Genomic DNA, 13,710 nt, shown 5'->3' on the forward strand with positions numbered 1-13,710 from the left:
CCCACTTGCTGTTCTTGACCAACTCTCGGAATAATTATCCACATCAATATTTGTTCATTTCTTCGTTCATTACATTCTTTTTTTTTTTGTTTGTTTGTTTGAGACGGAGTCTTGCTCTGACACCCAGGCTGGAGTGCAGTGGCTGGATCTCAGCTCACTGTAAGCTCCACCTCCCGGGTTTACACCATTCTCCTGCCTCAGCCTCCCGAGTAGCTGGGGCTACAGGCGCCCTCCTCGTCGCCCGGCTAGTTTTTTGTATTTTTAAGTAGAGACAGGGTTTCACCGTATTAGCCAGGATGGTCTCGATCTCCTGACCTCGTGATCCGCCCTTCTCGGCCTCCCAAAGTGCTGGAATTACAGGCTTGAGCCACCGCGCCCGGCCCCTATTCTTTCTTTTCTTCTACTAATTTTGGGTTTGGTTTGCTTTTCCTTTTCTAGTTCTTCAAGGTACATTATTAGACTGTTTGACATTTTTCATCTTTTTTGATGTAGGCACTTAGAGCTATAAAATTCCCATTTAGTACTGCTTTTGCTGTATCCCATAGGTTTTGGTATGTCATGTGTCCATTATCATTTGTTTCAAGAAATTTTTCAACTTTCTTAATTTCTTCATTTACCCACTGGTCATTCAGGAGCATATTTTGTAATTTCCATGTGTTTGTATAGTTTCCAAAATTCCTCTTGTTATTGATTTACAGTTTTATTCCATTGTGGTCAGAGAAGATGTCTGGAATTATTTCAATTATTCGAATTTTTAAAGACTTGTTTTGTGACCTAACATATGTTTTATCCTTGAGAATGATCCATGTGCTAAGGAAAATAATGTATATTCTGCTGTCGTTGGATGAGATGTTCTGTGAATATATATTAGATCCATTTGGTCTACATTAAGTCCAATGCTTGTCGATTTTCTGGCTGGAAGATTTGTTCAATGCTGAAAGTAGGTTATTGAAGTCTCCAGCTACTATTATATTGGGGCCTATCTCTCTCTTTAATTCTAATAATATTCGCTTTATATATCTGGATGCTCCAGTGTTGGGTGCATATATATTTTAAATTGTTATATCCTCTTGCTAAATTGACCCCTTTTTATCATTATATGGTGATCTTGTCTCTTGTTATAGTTTTTGAATTGAAATCTATTTTGTCTGATATGACTACTCCTGCTTTTTTTGGTTTCCATTGGTATGGTATATCTTTTTCCATTCCTTTTTTTTTCAGTCTATGTCTGTCTTTATAGTTGAAGTGTGTTTCTTGAAGGCAATAGATCAACAGGTCTTGTTTTTTCACTCAGTCCGACAGTCTTTGTCTTTTGATTAAAGAGTTTAGTCCATTTACATTCAATGTTGTTATTGATAAGTAAGGACTTATTTCTGCCATTTTAAAATTTGTTTTCTGGTTGTTTTGTGGTGTTCTCTTCCTTTTTTCTTTCCTTTCTGTCTTCCTTTAGTGAAGGTGATTTTCTTGGGTAATACAATTTAGTTTCTTGCTTTTTGTTTTTTGTTTATCCACTGTATGTTTTCTGAGTTGAGGTTGCCATAAGTTTTACAAATACTATCTTATAAGCCATTATTTTAACCTGATAACAACTTAACACTGCATAAACAAGCAAAAAGAAAATTAGTAAAATCTCTACACGTTAACTTTGTCCCCCCAATTTTTAACTTTTATTGTTTAAATTTATATCTTATTGTATTATCTGTCTTAAAAGTTGTTGTAGTTATTATTTTTGATTGGTTCATTGTTTAGTCTTTCAACTTATGGCAAGAGTGGTTTACATACCACAGTTACATTGTTATAATATTCTATGTTTTTCTTGGTACTTACTATTACCAGTGAGTTTTATACCTTCAAGTGATTACTTGTTGCTCATAATGTCCTTTTCTTTCTGATTGGAGTACTCTCTTTAGAATTTATTGTAAAGTAGATCTAGTGTTGATGAAATTCCTCAGCTTTAGTTCGTCTGGGAAAGTCTTTATTTCTCCTTCATGTTTGAAGGGTATTTTTGCTGGATATGCTACTCTAGGGTATACGTTTTTTTTTCCTTCAGTGTTTAAATACGTTATGCCACTCCCTCCTGGCATGTAAGGTCCAAAGTTGAAACATTTTGAAAGACCAAACAAATAACAAAGTATTAAATTATGACTCAGTGTATGAAATAACTATATCAGTCTATAGTAATACAAATAATATTGAATAAAATGAGGAGAGAAGAGCCAGACCTTCTTTACAGAATAACTCCAAATAATATAGGGATTCTTATATAGATACTCACCTTTCGGAAGATGGAGCTTAATTCCCATCTTCCTGCCTCCCCCTTGAAGGTAGGCTATGTTTAGTGACTCATTTCCAAAGAATAGAATAGCGAAAGGGATAAACAGTTTCATGGTGGAGAAACTTAACAAACAGCACCTTAACCAGGTAATCAAGGCTAGTATCAACAGTGATGTAATGTAGCTATCATGTGACCCCTGATATGCTGTGATGAGAAGAGTTGATTTTTTAAAATAAAAACATCTAAGTACAGTCTAATAATGATACAATATCAGACAAACCCAGATTGGGAACATTCTACAGGAGACCTGGCCAGTGCTCCAGACTACGAAGGTCATGTAAAATAAGGAAAGAGTGAGAAATTCACAAATCAGAGGATACTGGGAAGATGTGATAACTAAATGCAATGTACTATTCTGGATTGAATCTGGAACAGATTTAGGCCTTTAATGGAAAAACCAGTGAAGTCCAATAAAGAATGGAATTTAGTTAACAGTAATGTACAGAAATTTTCTTTGTTTTGACAAATGTCCTAGGTAATGTAAGATGTTAACTATGGGAAAACTGAGTGAGGGGTAGTTGGGAAACCTCTATACTATCTCTGTACTATCTGTACTATATTTCTACTATCAACTTTTCTAGAAATGAAAATTATTTTAAAATAAAACATATTTTAAAATTCACACATTTAATCATGTTATGTCATATTTAGGCATTTAATGGAAATTTCCCTGGGACATGAGAGTAACAGATGAACAAAACTTGTAAATAATTTTAAAAGCATGGGAGCTAAAAATCATTTGATTCCCCTGCAGTTTATCAGAGTAAGCACTATCATTCCTCCAATTTCTTGCATTTTGACGTGTATGAGATTTGTTTCATAAGATCCTCTTTAGCATTTCTGAGAAAAAGGTCAGGAGCAATATGATCTGATTTGGAGAATTGTTTTAAAAAGACTCAAGCATTCTCTCCAGCTGTTGGTATCTTTAATATTCCATATGATTTCATTTTAACCTTCTCACCAACTCAGCTCCCTGGGATACATTTATAAGCTATGTTTTTTACTGTGACTGTGGCTACTTCCTTTTTCTTCCCAAATGGACCATACTTTACAAGTGTAAGACTTTCAAAGAATTCCAAGTAACTAGGTGGTAAAAAAATGTTGTGAGTCAACAGACTACTTACAAACCTTTGGTTCAAGGGTTTGCCACAATTTTTGAGGAATGGTGGTTAAATTGTTCACATTTTTTTAACAAAAAATTTGTAAAATTTGTAAATTTGTAGTGTGCAGGGAAACCCAGCAAACTTGCCTTTCCAAAAGAAACACAAAAATATATTTACAATATAATGTTTAATAAATGTAAGTGTGTTTTTACCCAACAGGTTATATAATTACTGACTTATTCATTTGAACAAGTAGATTGTGGAATACACAACTGCAAGGTGAAAATAATTTAGATTTATTTATGCAGTTTTAGAGGCAAGTATCTTCACAGGTCCTTCTCAAGTTTACTGACTTTAGGTTAAGTCTTTGGTTTTATTTGCTCCTAAATAATCTTTTAATATTAATAAAACCCATCTTTTAAAATTCAAATATTAATGGGACTTTTCTCCTCTAAATTAAAAAAATTGAAACACAAAAATTAAAAGGTTGCACATAACATTTAAGATATTTACATATGCATGCAACTCTGCAAAATGTGCAATGAAAACAGTTAAATAACTGTTAATAACAAAAATAAAATTATTCTTTAAATAGAATCTGGAGTTTCGTATGCATTTTAATGAAACCATTACATCAGTGATTTTTAACATTTGTCACTGAGAGATTCTTAAGCAGTTCATTTAGTACATGTCTTATTTTCCAAAAGTTCTTTCTATAGACATATATCAATGTCGACATGTCTAAGTGTGGTATGTTTCAAGTCACTGTTGCCTAAGTTTCTATTGTAGATGTCTTAGGCTATCTAAATTGTTCTTTTAACAACTAAAGCAAAATACGGCAAACACTTACCATCTGGCATCCTTATTCTGTTGATACATCTCCCAAGTATAGCATAAAATTAAAATATAGCACACCAAAATCAAGGGTAGAGGGAAAAAAAAAGTTGTTATCGTCAAATAAAGTGTATACCTGTAAAATGAGAGATGGGGGGAGAGAAGAGACAGAACAACTCTATTACATTAATTGGATTAGGAATTGGCTTTTGCAGTTTCTGAGGCATGATTCTTTCATTTTTCAGGGTCCAGGATAAAAGTCCTTGTGGATTTTTGGTTGCTTTATTGTAGAGAAGCCCTGATCTTCATTGTTCACCAATAACAATGCTTGTCTTCTCTCTAGCCAAACCCAGCTGTACTGAGTGCAGTATAGGTGAGGCTACCTATTACCAATCTTCAGTGTTTAACAATGACAGGCAACAGTATGTAACGCTTATTATATAGTAGGCACTGTTGTAAGCATTTTTTATATCTTTACCCACTGAATCAGTGAAACCCCATGAGTATGATGCCATTAGTGCCCTTACATTGTAGAAGAAGAAACTGAGGCACAGAGGGGTTAAGTGGCCTGCCCAAGATTACCCAAGCAGTAACTGAAAGAGGTAAAATTTGAACCCAGGATAGCCAATGCTGGTGGGAGAAGTAATTAATAAACAATCTTCTCTATGTTTCTTTTAAACAATTTTCGCTGATGCATAATAGATGTACATCGTTTCAGGGTATATGTGATAGTTTAATACATTCATATAATTTGTAAAAATCAAATCAGAGTACTCAGGATTTATTTATCATCTTAACTATTTGATTTTTAAAAAATGCTAGAAACATTAAAATTATTCTCTTCTAGCTATTTTGAAATGTACAATAGGATATTTTAAACTATAGTCATCCTACTGATTCATCAAACACTAGGTCTTAATTCTTCTAGTAAAGTGTATCTTTGTATCCACTTAATCAACTTCTCTTCTTTACCCACTTCCTCTACCTTTCCTGGCCTCTGGTAACCACCAATCTACTGTCTTTATGAGATTCACTTTTTTAGCTCTCACATATAAGTGAGAACATGTGATATTTGTCTTTCTGTACTTGGCTCGTTTCACTTAACATAATAGCCTTCAGTTCTATTCATGCTGCTAAAAATGACAGGATTTCATTGTTTTTTATGGATGAATGCTATTCTATTGTGTATATATACCACATTTTCTTTATCCATTCACCTATTGATAGGCATTTAGATTAATTACATATTTTGGTTATTATGAACAGTATAGCAATAAACATGGTAGTACAGATATATCTTTGATATATTAATATAGTTTCTTTTGGATATAAACTCAGACCTGGAATTGTTGGATCATATGGTAGTTCTACTTTCAGTTTTTCAAGGAGTCTTTATAGTGGCTGTAATAATATATATTCCCACCAACAATGTACGAATGTTTCCCTTTTTTCACATCCTTGTCAGAATCCATTATTGCCTGCCTTTTTGGTAAAAGCCACTTTAACTGGGGTGAGATGATATCTCCTTGTGGTTTTGATTTGCATTTCTCTGATGATTAGTGATAGCACTTTTTGTTTACCCATTGGCCTTATTTTGAGAAATATCTGTTCGGATTTGTGCCCATTTTTTACATTGGATTATTTGTTTTTTTTTTTGTTATTGAGTTGTTTGAGCTCCTTATATATTCTGGTTATTAATCGCTTGTCAGATGGATGATTTGTAAATATTTTCTTCCATTCTATGGGTTGCCTCTTCACTTTGTTGTTTTCTTTGCTGTGCAGAAGCTTTTTAGTTTGAGGTAATCCTATTTGCCCACTTTTGCTTAGGTTACTTGTGCTTTTGAGGTCTTACACAAAAAGTCTTTGCCCAGATCAATGTCCTGGAGCATTTCCTATGTTTTCTTCTTGTAGTTTTCATAGGTTCAAGCCTTAGATTTAAGTATTTAATTCATTTTGAGTTGATTTTTGTGTATGGTGAGAGGTAGGGGTCTATTTTCATTCTTCTGCATATAGTGTTCCAGTTTTCCCAGCACCATTTATTGAAGAGACTGTCCTTTCTCCATTGAAAGTTCTTGGCTCTTTTGTTGAAGATGACTTGGCTATAAATGTGTGGATTTGTATCTGGGTACTCCACTCTGTTCCATTGGTCAATGTGTCTTTTTATGCCAGTACCAGGCTGCTTTGGTTACTATAGCTTTTTAGTAAATTTTGAAGTCAGGTAGCATGATGCCTCTAGCTTTGTTCTTTTACCTCAAGATTGCTTTAGCTATTCAGGGTCTTTTGTGGTTCCACATAAATTTTAGAATTTTTTTTTCTGTTTCTGTGAAAACTGTTAATGGTATTTTGAGAGAGATTGCATTGAATTTGTACATTGCTTTGGCTAGTAGTGTCATTTTAACAATATTAAGTTTTCCAATTAATGAGCATGGAATATCCTTTTTTTGTGTCCTATTTCTTTCATCAGGTATCTATGTATGTGTCTATTTTTTTTAAATCAGAGTTTCATAGCTTTCCTTGTATAGATATATTACTTCTTTTGTTGAATTGAATACTAGGTATTTTATATTCTTGGTAGCTATTTTGAAGGCAATTGCATTTTTGATTTCTTTGTCAGATTGTTCATTACTGCATATATAAATGCTATTGATTTTTATACATTCATTTTGTATCCTGCAACTTTACTGAATTCATTTATCAGCTTTGATAGTTTTTTGGTGGAGTCTTTAGGTTTTTCTAAATATCATGCCATCTGTGAACAAGGCTATTTGACTTTTTCCTTTCCAATTTGAATGCCCTTCATTTCTTTCTCTTGCCTAATTGCTCTGGCTAGGATTTCTGATATTATGTTGAATAAAACTGGTGAAGGTGGGTATCCTTGTCTTGTTCCAGATCTTAGAGAAAAGGCCTTCAATTCTTCCCCATTCAGTGCAAAATTAGCTGTAGGCATGTCATGTATGCCTTTTGTTATTTTGAGGTATATTCCTTTTATAACCTGTTTGATGAGGGTTTTATCATAAAGGGATGCTGAATTTTATTGAATGATTTTTTGGCATTTGTTGACATAGTCATATGGTTTTTGTTCTTGGTGCTGTAAATGTGATGTATCAACTTTATTGATTTGCGTATGTTGAACCATCCTCACATTCCTTGGATGAGTCCTACTTGCTCATGATATATGATCGTTTTAAAGTGTCATTGCATTCTGTTTGCTAATATTTTATTGAGGATTTTTGCATCTATGTTCATCAGTAATATTGGTCTGTAGTTTTCTTTTTGTGTGTGTCTCTGGTTGGTTTTGGTATCAGAGTAATGCTGGCTTTGTAGAATGAGTTTGGAAGTATTCCTTCCTCTTCATTTTTTTTGAAGTTTGAAGAGAATTGATATTAATTATTTAAATGTTTGGTAGAATTCAGCAGTGAAGCCATCAGGTCTTGGACTTTCCTTTGGTGAAAGACTCTTGTTCAGCATCAGTCTCCTTATTCGCTGTTGGTTTGTTGAGGTTGTTTATTTCTTCATAGTTCAATCTTGGCAGGCTGTATGGGTCCAGGAATTTATTTATTTCCTCTATATTTCCCAGTTTGTTGGCATTTAGTGATGCATTACAGTTTCTAATGACTCTTTGTATTTCTGAGGTTTCAGTTGTTAGGTTTCCATTTTTGTTCCTGATTTTGTTTATTTGGATCTTCTCTCTGTTTTTCTCAGTCTAGCTAAAGGTTTGTTGGTTTTGCATATCTTTTTGAAAAGCCAACTTTTCATTTTGTTGATTGTCTGTAGTTTTTTAAGTCTCAATTGTATTTATTTCTGCTCTACTCTTCATTACCTCTTTCCTGCTACTAATTTTGGGTTTGGTTTGTTCTTGCCTTTCTAATTCTTTGAGGTACATTCGTGGGTTGTTTATTTTTAAAGTCTTTCTACTTTTTTGATATTGGCATTTATCGCTATAAAATTTCTTGTTAGTACTGCTTCTGCTATATCCCATAGATTTTGGTATGCTGTATTTCAACTTTCATTTGTTTCAAAAATGTTTAAATTTCCTTCTTGATATCTTCATTGACTGATAATTCAGGAGCATGTTGTTTAATTTACATATATACGTGTAGTTTCCAAGGTTCCTCTTGTTATTGAGTTCTAGTTTTAGTTCACTGTGGTCAAAGACACTTGCTATAACTTCTACTTTTTTGAATTTGATCAGGTGTGTCTTGTGGCCTGATAGGATTATTCTGGGGAATGTTCTATATGCTGTTGAAAAGAATTTGCATTCTGCAACAATTGGGTGAAATGTTCTGTAAATGTCAGGCCTATTAGGTCTAGTGTGTAGTTTAACTCTGCCATTTCTTTGTTGATTTTCTGTCTGGATGATCTGTCAATTACAGAGAATGGTGTGTTAAAGTCTCTTACTATTATTGCATTGCAGCCCCTCTCTCCCTTCAGATCTATTAGTGTTTGCTCTATATATTTGGGAGCCCTAGTGTTGGGTGCAGAGATACTTAAAATTGTTATATCCTTTTGCTGAATTGACCCCTTTATCATTATATAGTGACCTTCTTTGTCTTCTTTTACAGTCATTGATTTGTAGTGTATTTTATCTAAATATAGCTACTCTTGCTATTTTTGATCTCCAGTTGTATGGAATGTCTTTTCCCATCCCTTCACTCTCAGGCTATGTGTGTCTTTAGAGGTGAAGTGGGTTTCTTGTAGGCTGCGTATAGTTGAGTCTTGTTTCTTTATCAAGCCACTCACTGAATTTTAATTGGAAAATCGAGACTATTTACATTCAGTATTATTATTGATAAGTAAAGACTTACTACTGCCATCTTGTTGCTTGTTTTCTGGTTCTGCAACTTTTCTCTCACTTTCTTCTTTTCTTACCATCTTCCTTTGTGGAAAAGTGATTTTCTTTGGTGGAATGTCTTAGTTCATTACTTTTATTTTAAAATCTGTTATGGATTTTGCAACGTGGTTACAATGATGTTGACAAAAAACATATATATTACAAGTTATTCCAAAGAGATGATTATTTATCTTACATCACAAAGAAAATAATAGAAACAAAGAAGCAAGTGGAAAAAACTACACTTTAACTCCATTCCCCTACATTTTAACTTTTAGTTGTTTCATTTTACATATTTTCATATTATCTGTCTCTTAACAGGTTGCTACAGCTGTTATCATTTTTGATAGATTTGTCTTTGGGCTTCATGCTATAATTATGAGTGAATTATATACCATAATTACAGTATTAGAGCATTCTGGGCTTGTTAATGTATTTAATTTTATCCAGGGGTTTCATACCTTCAAATGTTTTCTTTTTGCATATTAGTTTTTTTTTTTTTTTTTTTTTTCCTTCCAACAGAAGAACTCCCTTTAGCATTTCTTGTAAGACAGATCTGACGGTGGTAAATTCCTTCAGCTTCTGCCTGTCTGGGAAACACTTTATGTCTTCTTCACAGTCAAAGGATAGATGCAGTATATTGGATGGCAGGTTTTTTGTTTTTGTTTTTGTCTTTTTTCTTTAGCAGTTTGAAAATGTCATTTTACTCCCTCTTGGCCTGTATGGTTTCTAGTAAGAAGTCCATTTCCAGATGAATTAGAGCTCCTTTACATGTTATTTGCTTCTTTTCTTTTACTGATTTTAGAGTTCTATCTTTGTCTTTGACTTTTGAAAGTTTACTATCTGCCTTGGGATAGAGTCTTATTTGGGTTGATTTTGTTTGGTGTTCTCTGATCTTCCTGTATCTGGATATTTACATCTTTCTCAATTTTTGGGAAATTTTCTGTTATTTCTTTGAATAAGCTTTCTACTTCTTGCTCTTGCTCAACTCCCTCTTGAACACTGATAAGTCTTAGATTTGGTCTTTTGAAGTAATTTTTTCTATATCTTGTATACAGTCTTCATTTCTTTTCATTCCTTTTTTTTCTGACTGTGTATTTTCAAATAGCCTGTCTTTGAGCTCACTAATTCTTTCCTTTGCTTGACCCATTCTGCTGTTGAGAATTTTTAGTAACTTTTTCAGTTCAGTGAATGTATTTTTCAATTCCAAGATTTCTTTTTTAATTTTTAAATTATTTCAATCTCTTTGTTAAATTTCTCTGATATATTTCTGAATTGCTTTTCTGTGTTATCTTGGAGATCACTGGGTTTCCTAAAAACTACTATTTTGAATTATTGGCCAGAGAGCTCACATATTGCTGTCTCATTAGGGTCAGTTACTGGTTCCCTGCTTTGTCCATTTGGGGAGATTATGGTTTGCTGTTTGCTGTTGCTTATTGTAGATGTACATCTATGTCTTTGCATTGAGGATTTGCTATTTATTCCAGTCTTCTCTGTCTGATTTGTTTTGGTTTTTATTGCATGTATTTTCTTAGAGAGTCTTTATCACTAGGTTGTTGTCTCCTTTCGGCTCTAAGTTGTGCCTTAAGCCCAGGTTTGCTTTCGCTCTAGTAACCCATCGGTCACTGGCTGTCCTGAATGGGGGAGGTCCCAAAGGAGATATCCCAGAGGTGTGGGAAGCCTGGCTAGGGGTTTGTCCAGGGGACCTGCTGAATGTACCTCCTGCAGTGTAGTGGTATTGAATAGCCACTCTGATTTAGTGTCTCCTTTGGCTGAGCTACAGAGTAACTGTCCCACCTCCCTACTTTGTCTCTGCCTGTTCTCAGGGATATTTCTCCCTTCCAGCCCTTGTGATATTTCCCATAGGTTAAGGCAGAGACAGGTATTTTGTCAGGGAACCCAAGGTGGTGGGAAAGCTGGTTGTCTACCTTGATCGTGTTTTTTTCAGTGTAGAAACTGTGAGTTGGGGGGAAATTTTTCATGTGTTTGGTGTCAAGCAGAATGGGGAAGAGGGGTGTCATGGATGTGGAAATCTGATTCTATTACAGTCGGCTTGGAGGCTTTTTCATATTTTTTTTCACTTCTCTGAAGCCTGAGGAACCGTCTCATCCTCATATTTGAGTTCTGGAGTTCTGGGATATTGCTAATGCTAACCTTGGTGCTATATACTTGTTTTTGATTTTCTGAGGGCTCAGGGGGGCATTCAGTCAGCTTGCTTCTATGCTGCCATTTTGGAACTGGAAGTCCAGTCCTATCTATGTTGCACTGTTATGTTCTAAATGTTTGTGTTCCCTCAAAATTCCTATGTTGAAAACCTAACCCCCGATATAATGGTATGAGGAAGTGGGGTCTCGGGAAGTAATTAAGTCATGAGAGTGGAGCCTTCACGAATGGGAATAGTGTCCTTATAAGAAGAGACACAAGAGAGCTTACTTCCTGTCTCTCTCTTTTGCCACATAAGGATAGAATGAAAAGTTGGCAGACTGCAACCCGGAAGAGGGCTGTCATCAGAACTTGATCATGCTGGCACTTTCATTTTGGATTTCCAGCTTCTAGAACTGTGAAAAATAAATTTCTATTGTTTACAAGCCACCTAGTCTATAGTACTTTTTTATACTAAACTGAACAAAACATGCAAGTATATGAATTTTTTTTTTACTAGATTAGTGGATTTGCAGGTCCTTTACTGACATCCTTCTTTGGCTGTGTCCACATAATGCAGAAACGACTCATCTATTTGACAAGTTATGGAGTCGGAGAAAGGGATCTGCCGGACTGACTTGAGATAGCATATGTAAAAATATCTAACACAGTTATTGGCCACTGGTAGTTGCTCAAAGAATTTAATCATGAACTCCAAGTCTATGTTCCAATTTCAAATTGAAGACTTTTAATTTCTTTATAAATTAAAATGCATAAAATGGCTACAGTAGTTGCATTAGTTTCCTAGGACTGTTGTAAGAAATTAGCACAAACTGGATAGCTTAAAACAATAGAAATTTATTCTCTCACAGCTCTGAAATCTAGGCATCTGAAATCAAGGTGCTGGCAAGTTTGGTTCTTTAGAAACTCTGAAGGTGAATCTGCTCTATGCCCCCTCCTACCCTCTCTGCTGGTTTCTGGCAGTCCTTGGTGTTCCTTAGCATACAGATACATCACTCCAATCTCTGCCTCTGTTTTCACATGTCTCTTTTCTGTGTGTCTCTGTATTTCTTAAAATCTGCTTCTCCTTATCAGGACAATAGTCATTGGGCCCACCTTAATCCAGCATTACCTTAACTTAGCTTGATTACATCTGAAAAAACCCTATTTCCAAATAAGGTCACATTCACAGGTATGGCGGGGGGAGCTGGTGTAGGATTTGAACGTATCTTTATAGGGGACACAATTCAAGCAAACTGCAATTGCATACTGATGAGGTTTGAGTTTGAGTGACTCTGGAAATTCCTTACCTCCCTTGATTGCTGCATTCCCACTGCATCTGGCTGCTATGAATCTTTAAAATCCTATTTAAATATATTTGTGTCCACTGAGGTTACATGATTGAATTCAAAATCTTTTTCTAAAGGTTACCCTCTCCTTAAAAATCAAACTATCACCTTGATTGCATGTGTGAAGAAACCTAAGTGGAGATACTGGTGAGAAGAGGATCCACAAGGATACTCTTTGAGGCTGCTCACATGTTGACAAGGAGAATGAAGTACTTCACAACTTAATTCAACTCATTTTTCTTAAGTTTTAACAACTTACCAGAGTACATCGTCAGGGGATGTCAAATCAAAAGCACAACTCTCGACACCGTCTTTAAATTTGATGACCTTCGAGTAGATCCAGACAGGCAATGCCAGGATAAAGGAAGCTGCCCAAAGGCCCAAATTGATCCGGATGGTCTTGTACCTTGTTCTCCAACTTGTCAGTCGAAATGGTTGGACGAGGGCAAAGTACCTGCAAAAGCAGTCAAGAAGAGTTTTGGAACAATCAATAAAAACACTGAGCTCCAAGGATGAACGGTTCATGACGAGAGTAAATTATTAGCATTATTGTCCTCTCTGAAGCACACCTCTATCAGGGCAAAAGAAAGTTATATTTTTTAAGAGCTGCCTGGTATCTGTAGAGAAAACAATTCTTGACCCTGCAAGTCTGAATAAACCACTCACTGAAATAGCTGTTCCTTCTATGAACACACTGATAATGGCAAAATGCTGCAGTGCAAACTCTTTACAAAGGTGCTTTTCCTGTAAACGAGACTCTGGAAAACTTTGTCTCTTAATACGGATTTCCTCCAGCAGGAAATGACCCTTTTCCCAGCAAGATTTACTGACACAGAGGCAGGAAGGAGGAAAATGTGGGGCTAAGAGAATCCCTCAGCAGAAAGGGATTCAGGAACATAGAACAAACATTTTGCCCGGATGGCTTTATACTAAAGTCACCACCCTCATGGAGTTTCAGCTCACAGAAGTCACAGTGAGGATGAACAAGTGTGACTAGTATAGACAACGCAAATTCCTTAAGGAACTTAGGCTAGGAGCCAGAGGGAAGAAATGGGCTAATTTCATGGGGAAGCATTTTCTTTTCTTTCTTTTTTTTTTTTTTGAGACGGAGTCTCG

General features: G+C 35.2%; 1 protein-coding gene and 1 long non-coding RNA gene across 2 annotated transcripts in view; one reads left to right on the top strand and one right to left on the bottom strand.

Annotated features, from left to right (window-relative positions):
• The window catches only part of LOC108540676 (uncharacterized), a 27,247-nt gene that overhangs the window by 8,693 nt on the left and 4,844 nt on the right, over positions 1-13,710 (top strand). The window lies entirely within an intron of this gene.
• MCHR2 (melanin concentrating hormone receptor 2) overlaps positions 1-13,710 on the bottom strand; it is a 67,138-nt gene that overhangs the window by 5,768 nt on the left and 47,660 nt on the right. Inside the window, exons 4-5 of the mRNA XM_017889815.1 lie at positions 12,854-13,048; positions 4,289-4,408 (exon numbers count right to left, since the gene is read on the bottom strand). Coding sequence (XP_017745304.1) covers positions 4,289-4,408; positions 12,854-13,048 — 315 coding nt within the window. The remainder of the gene's footprint in view (positions 1-4,288; positions 4,409-12,853; positions 13,049-13,710) is intronic.

This window comes from Rhinopithecus bieti, unplaced genomic scaffold, assembly GCF_001698545.2.
Source record: "Rhinopithecus bieti isolate Rb0 unplaced genomic scaffold, ASM169854v2 scaffold_18624, whole genome shotgun sequence".
NCBI lineage: Eukaryota > Metazoa > Chordata > Mammalia > Primates > Cercopithecidae > Rhinopithecus > Rhinopithecus bieti.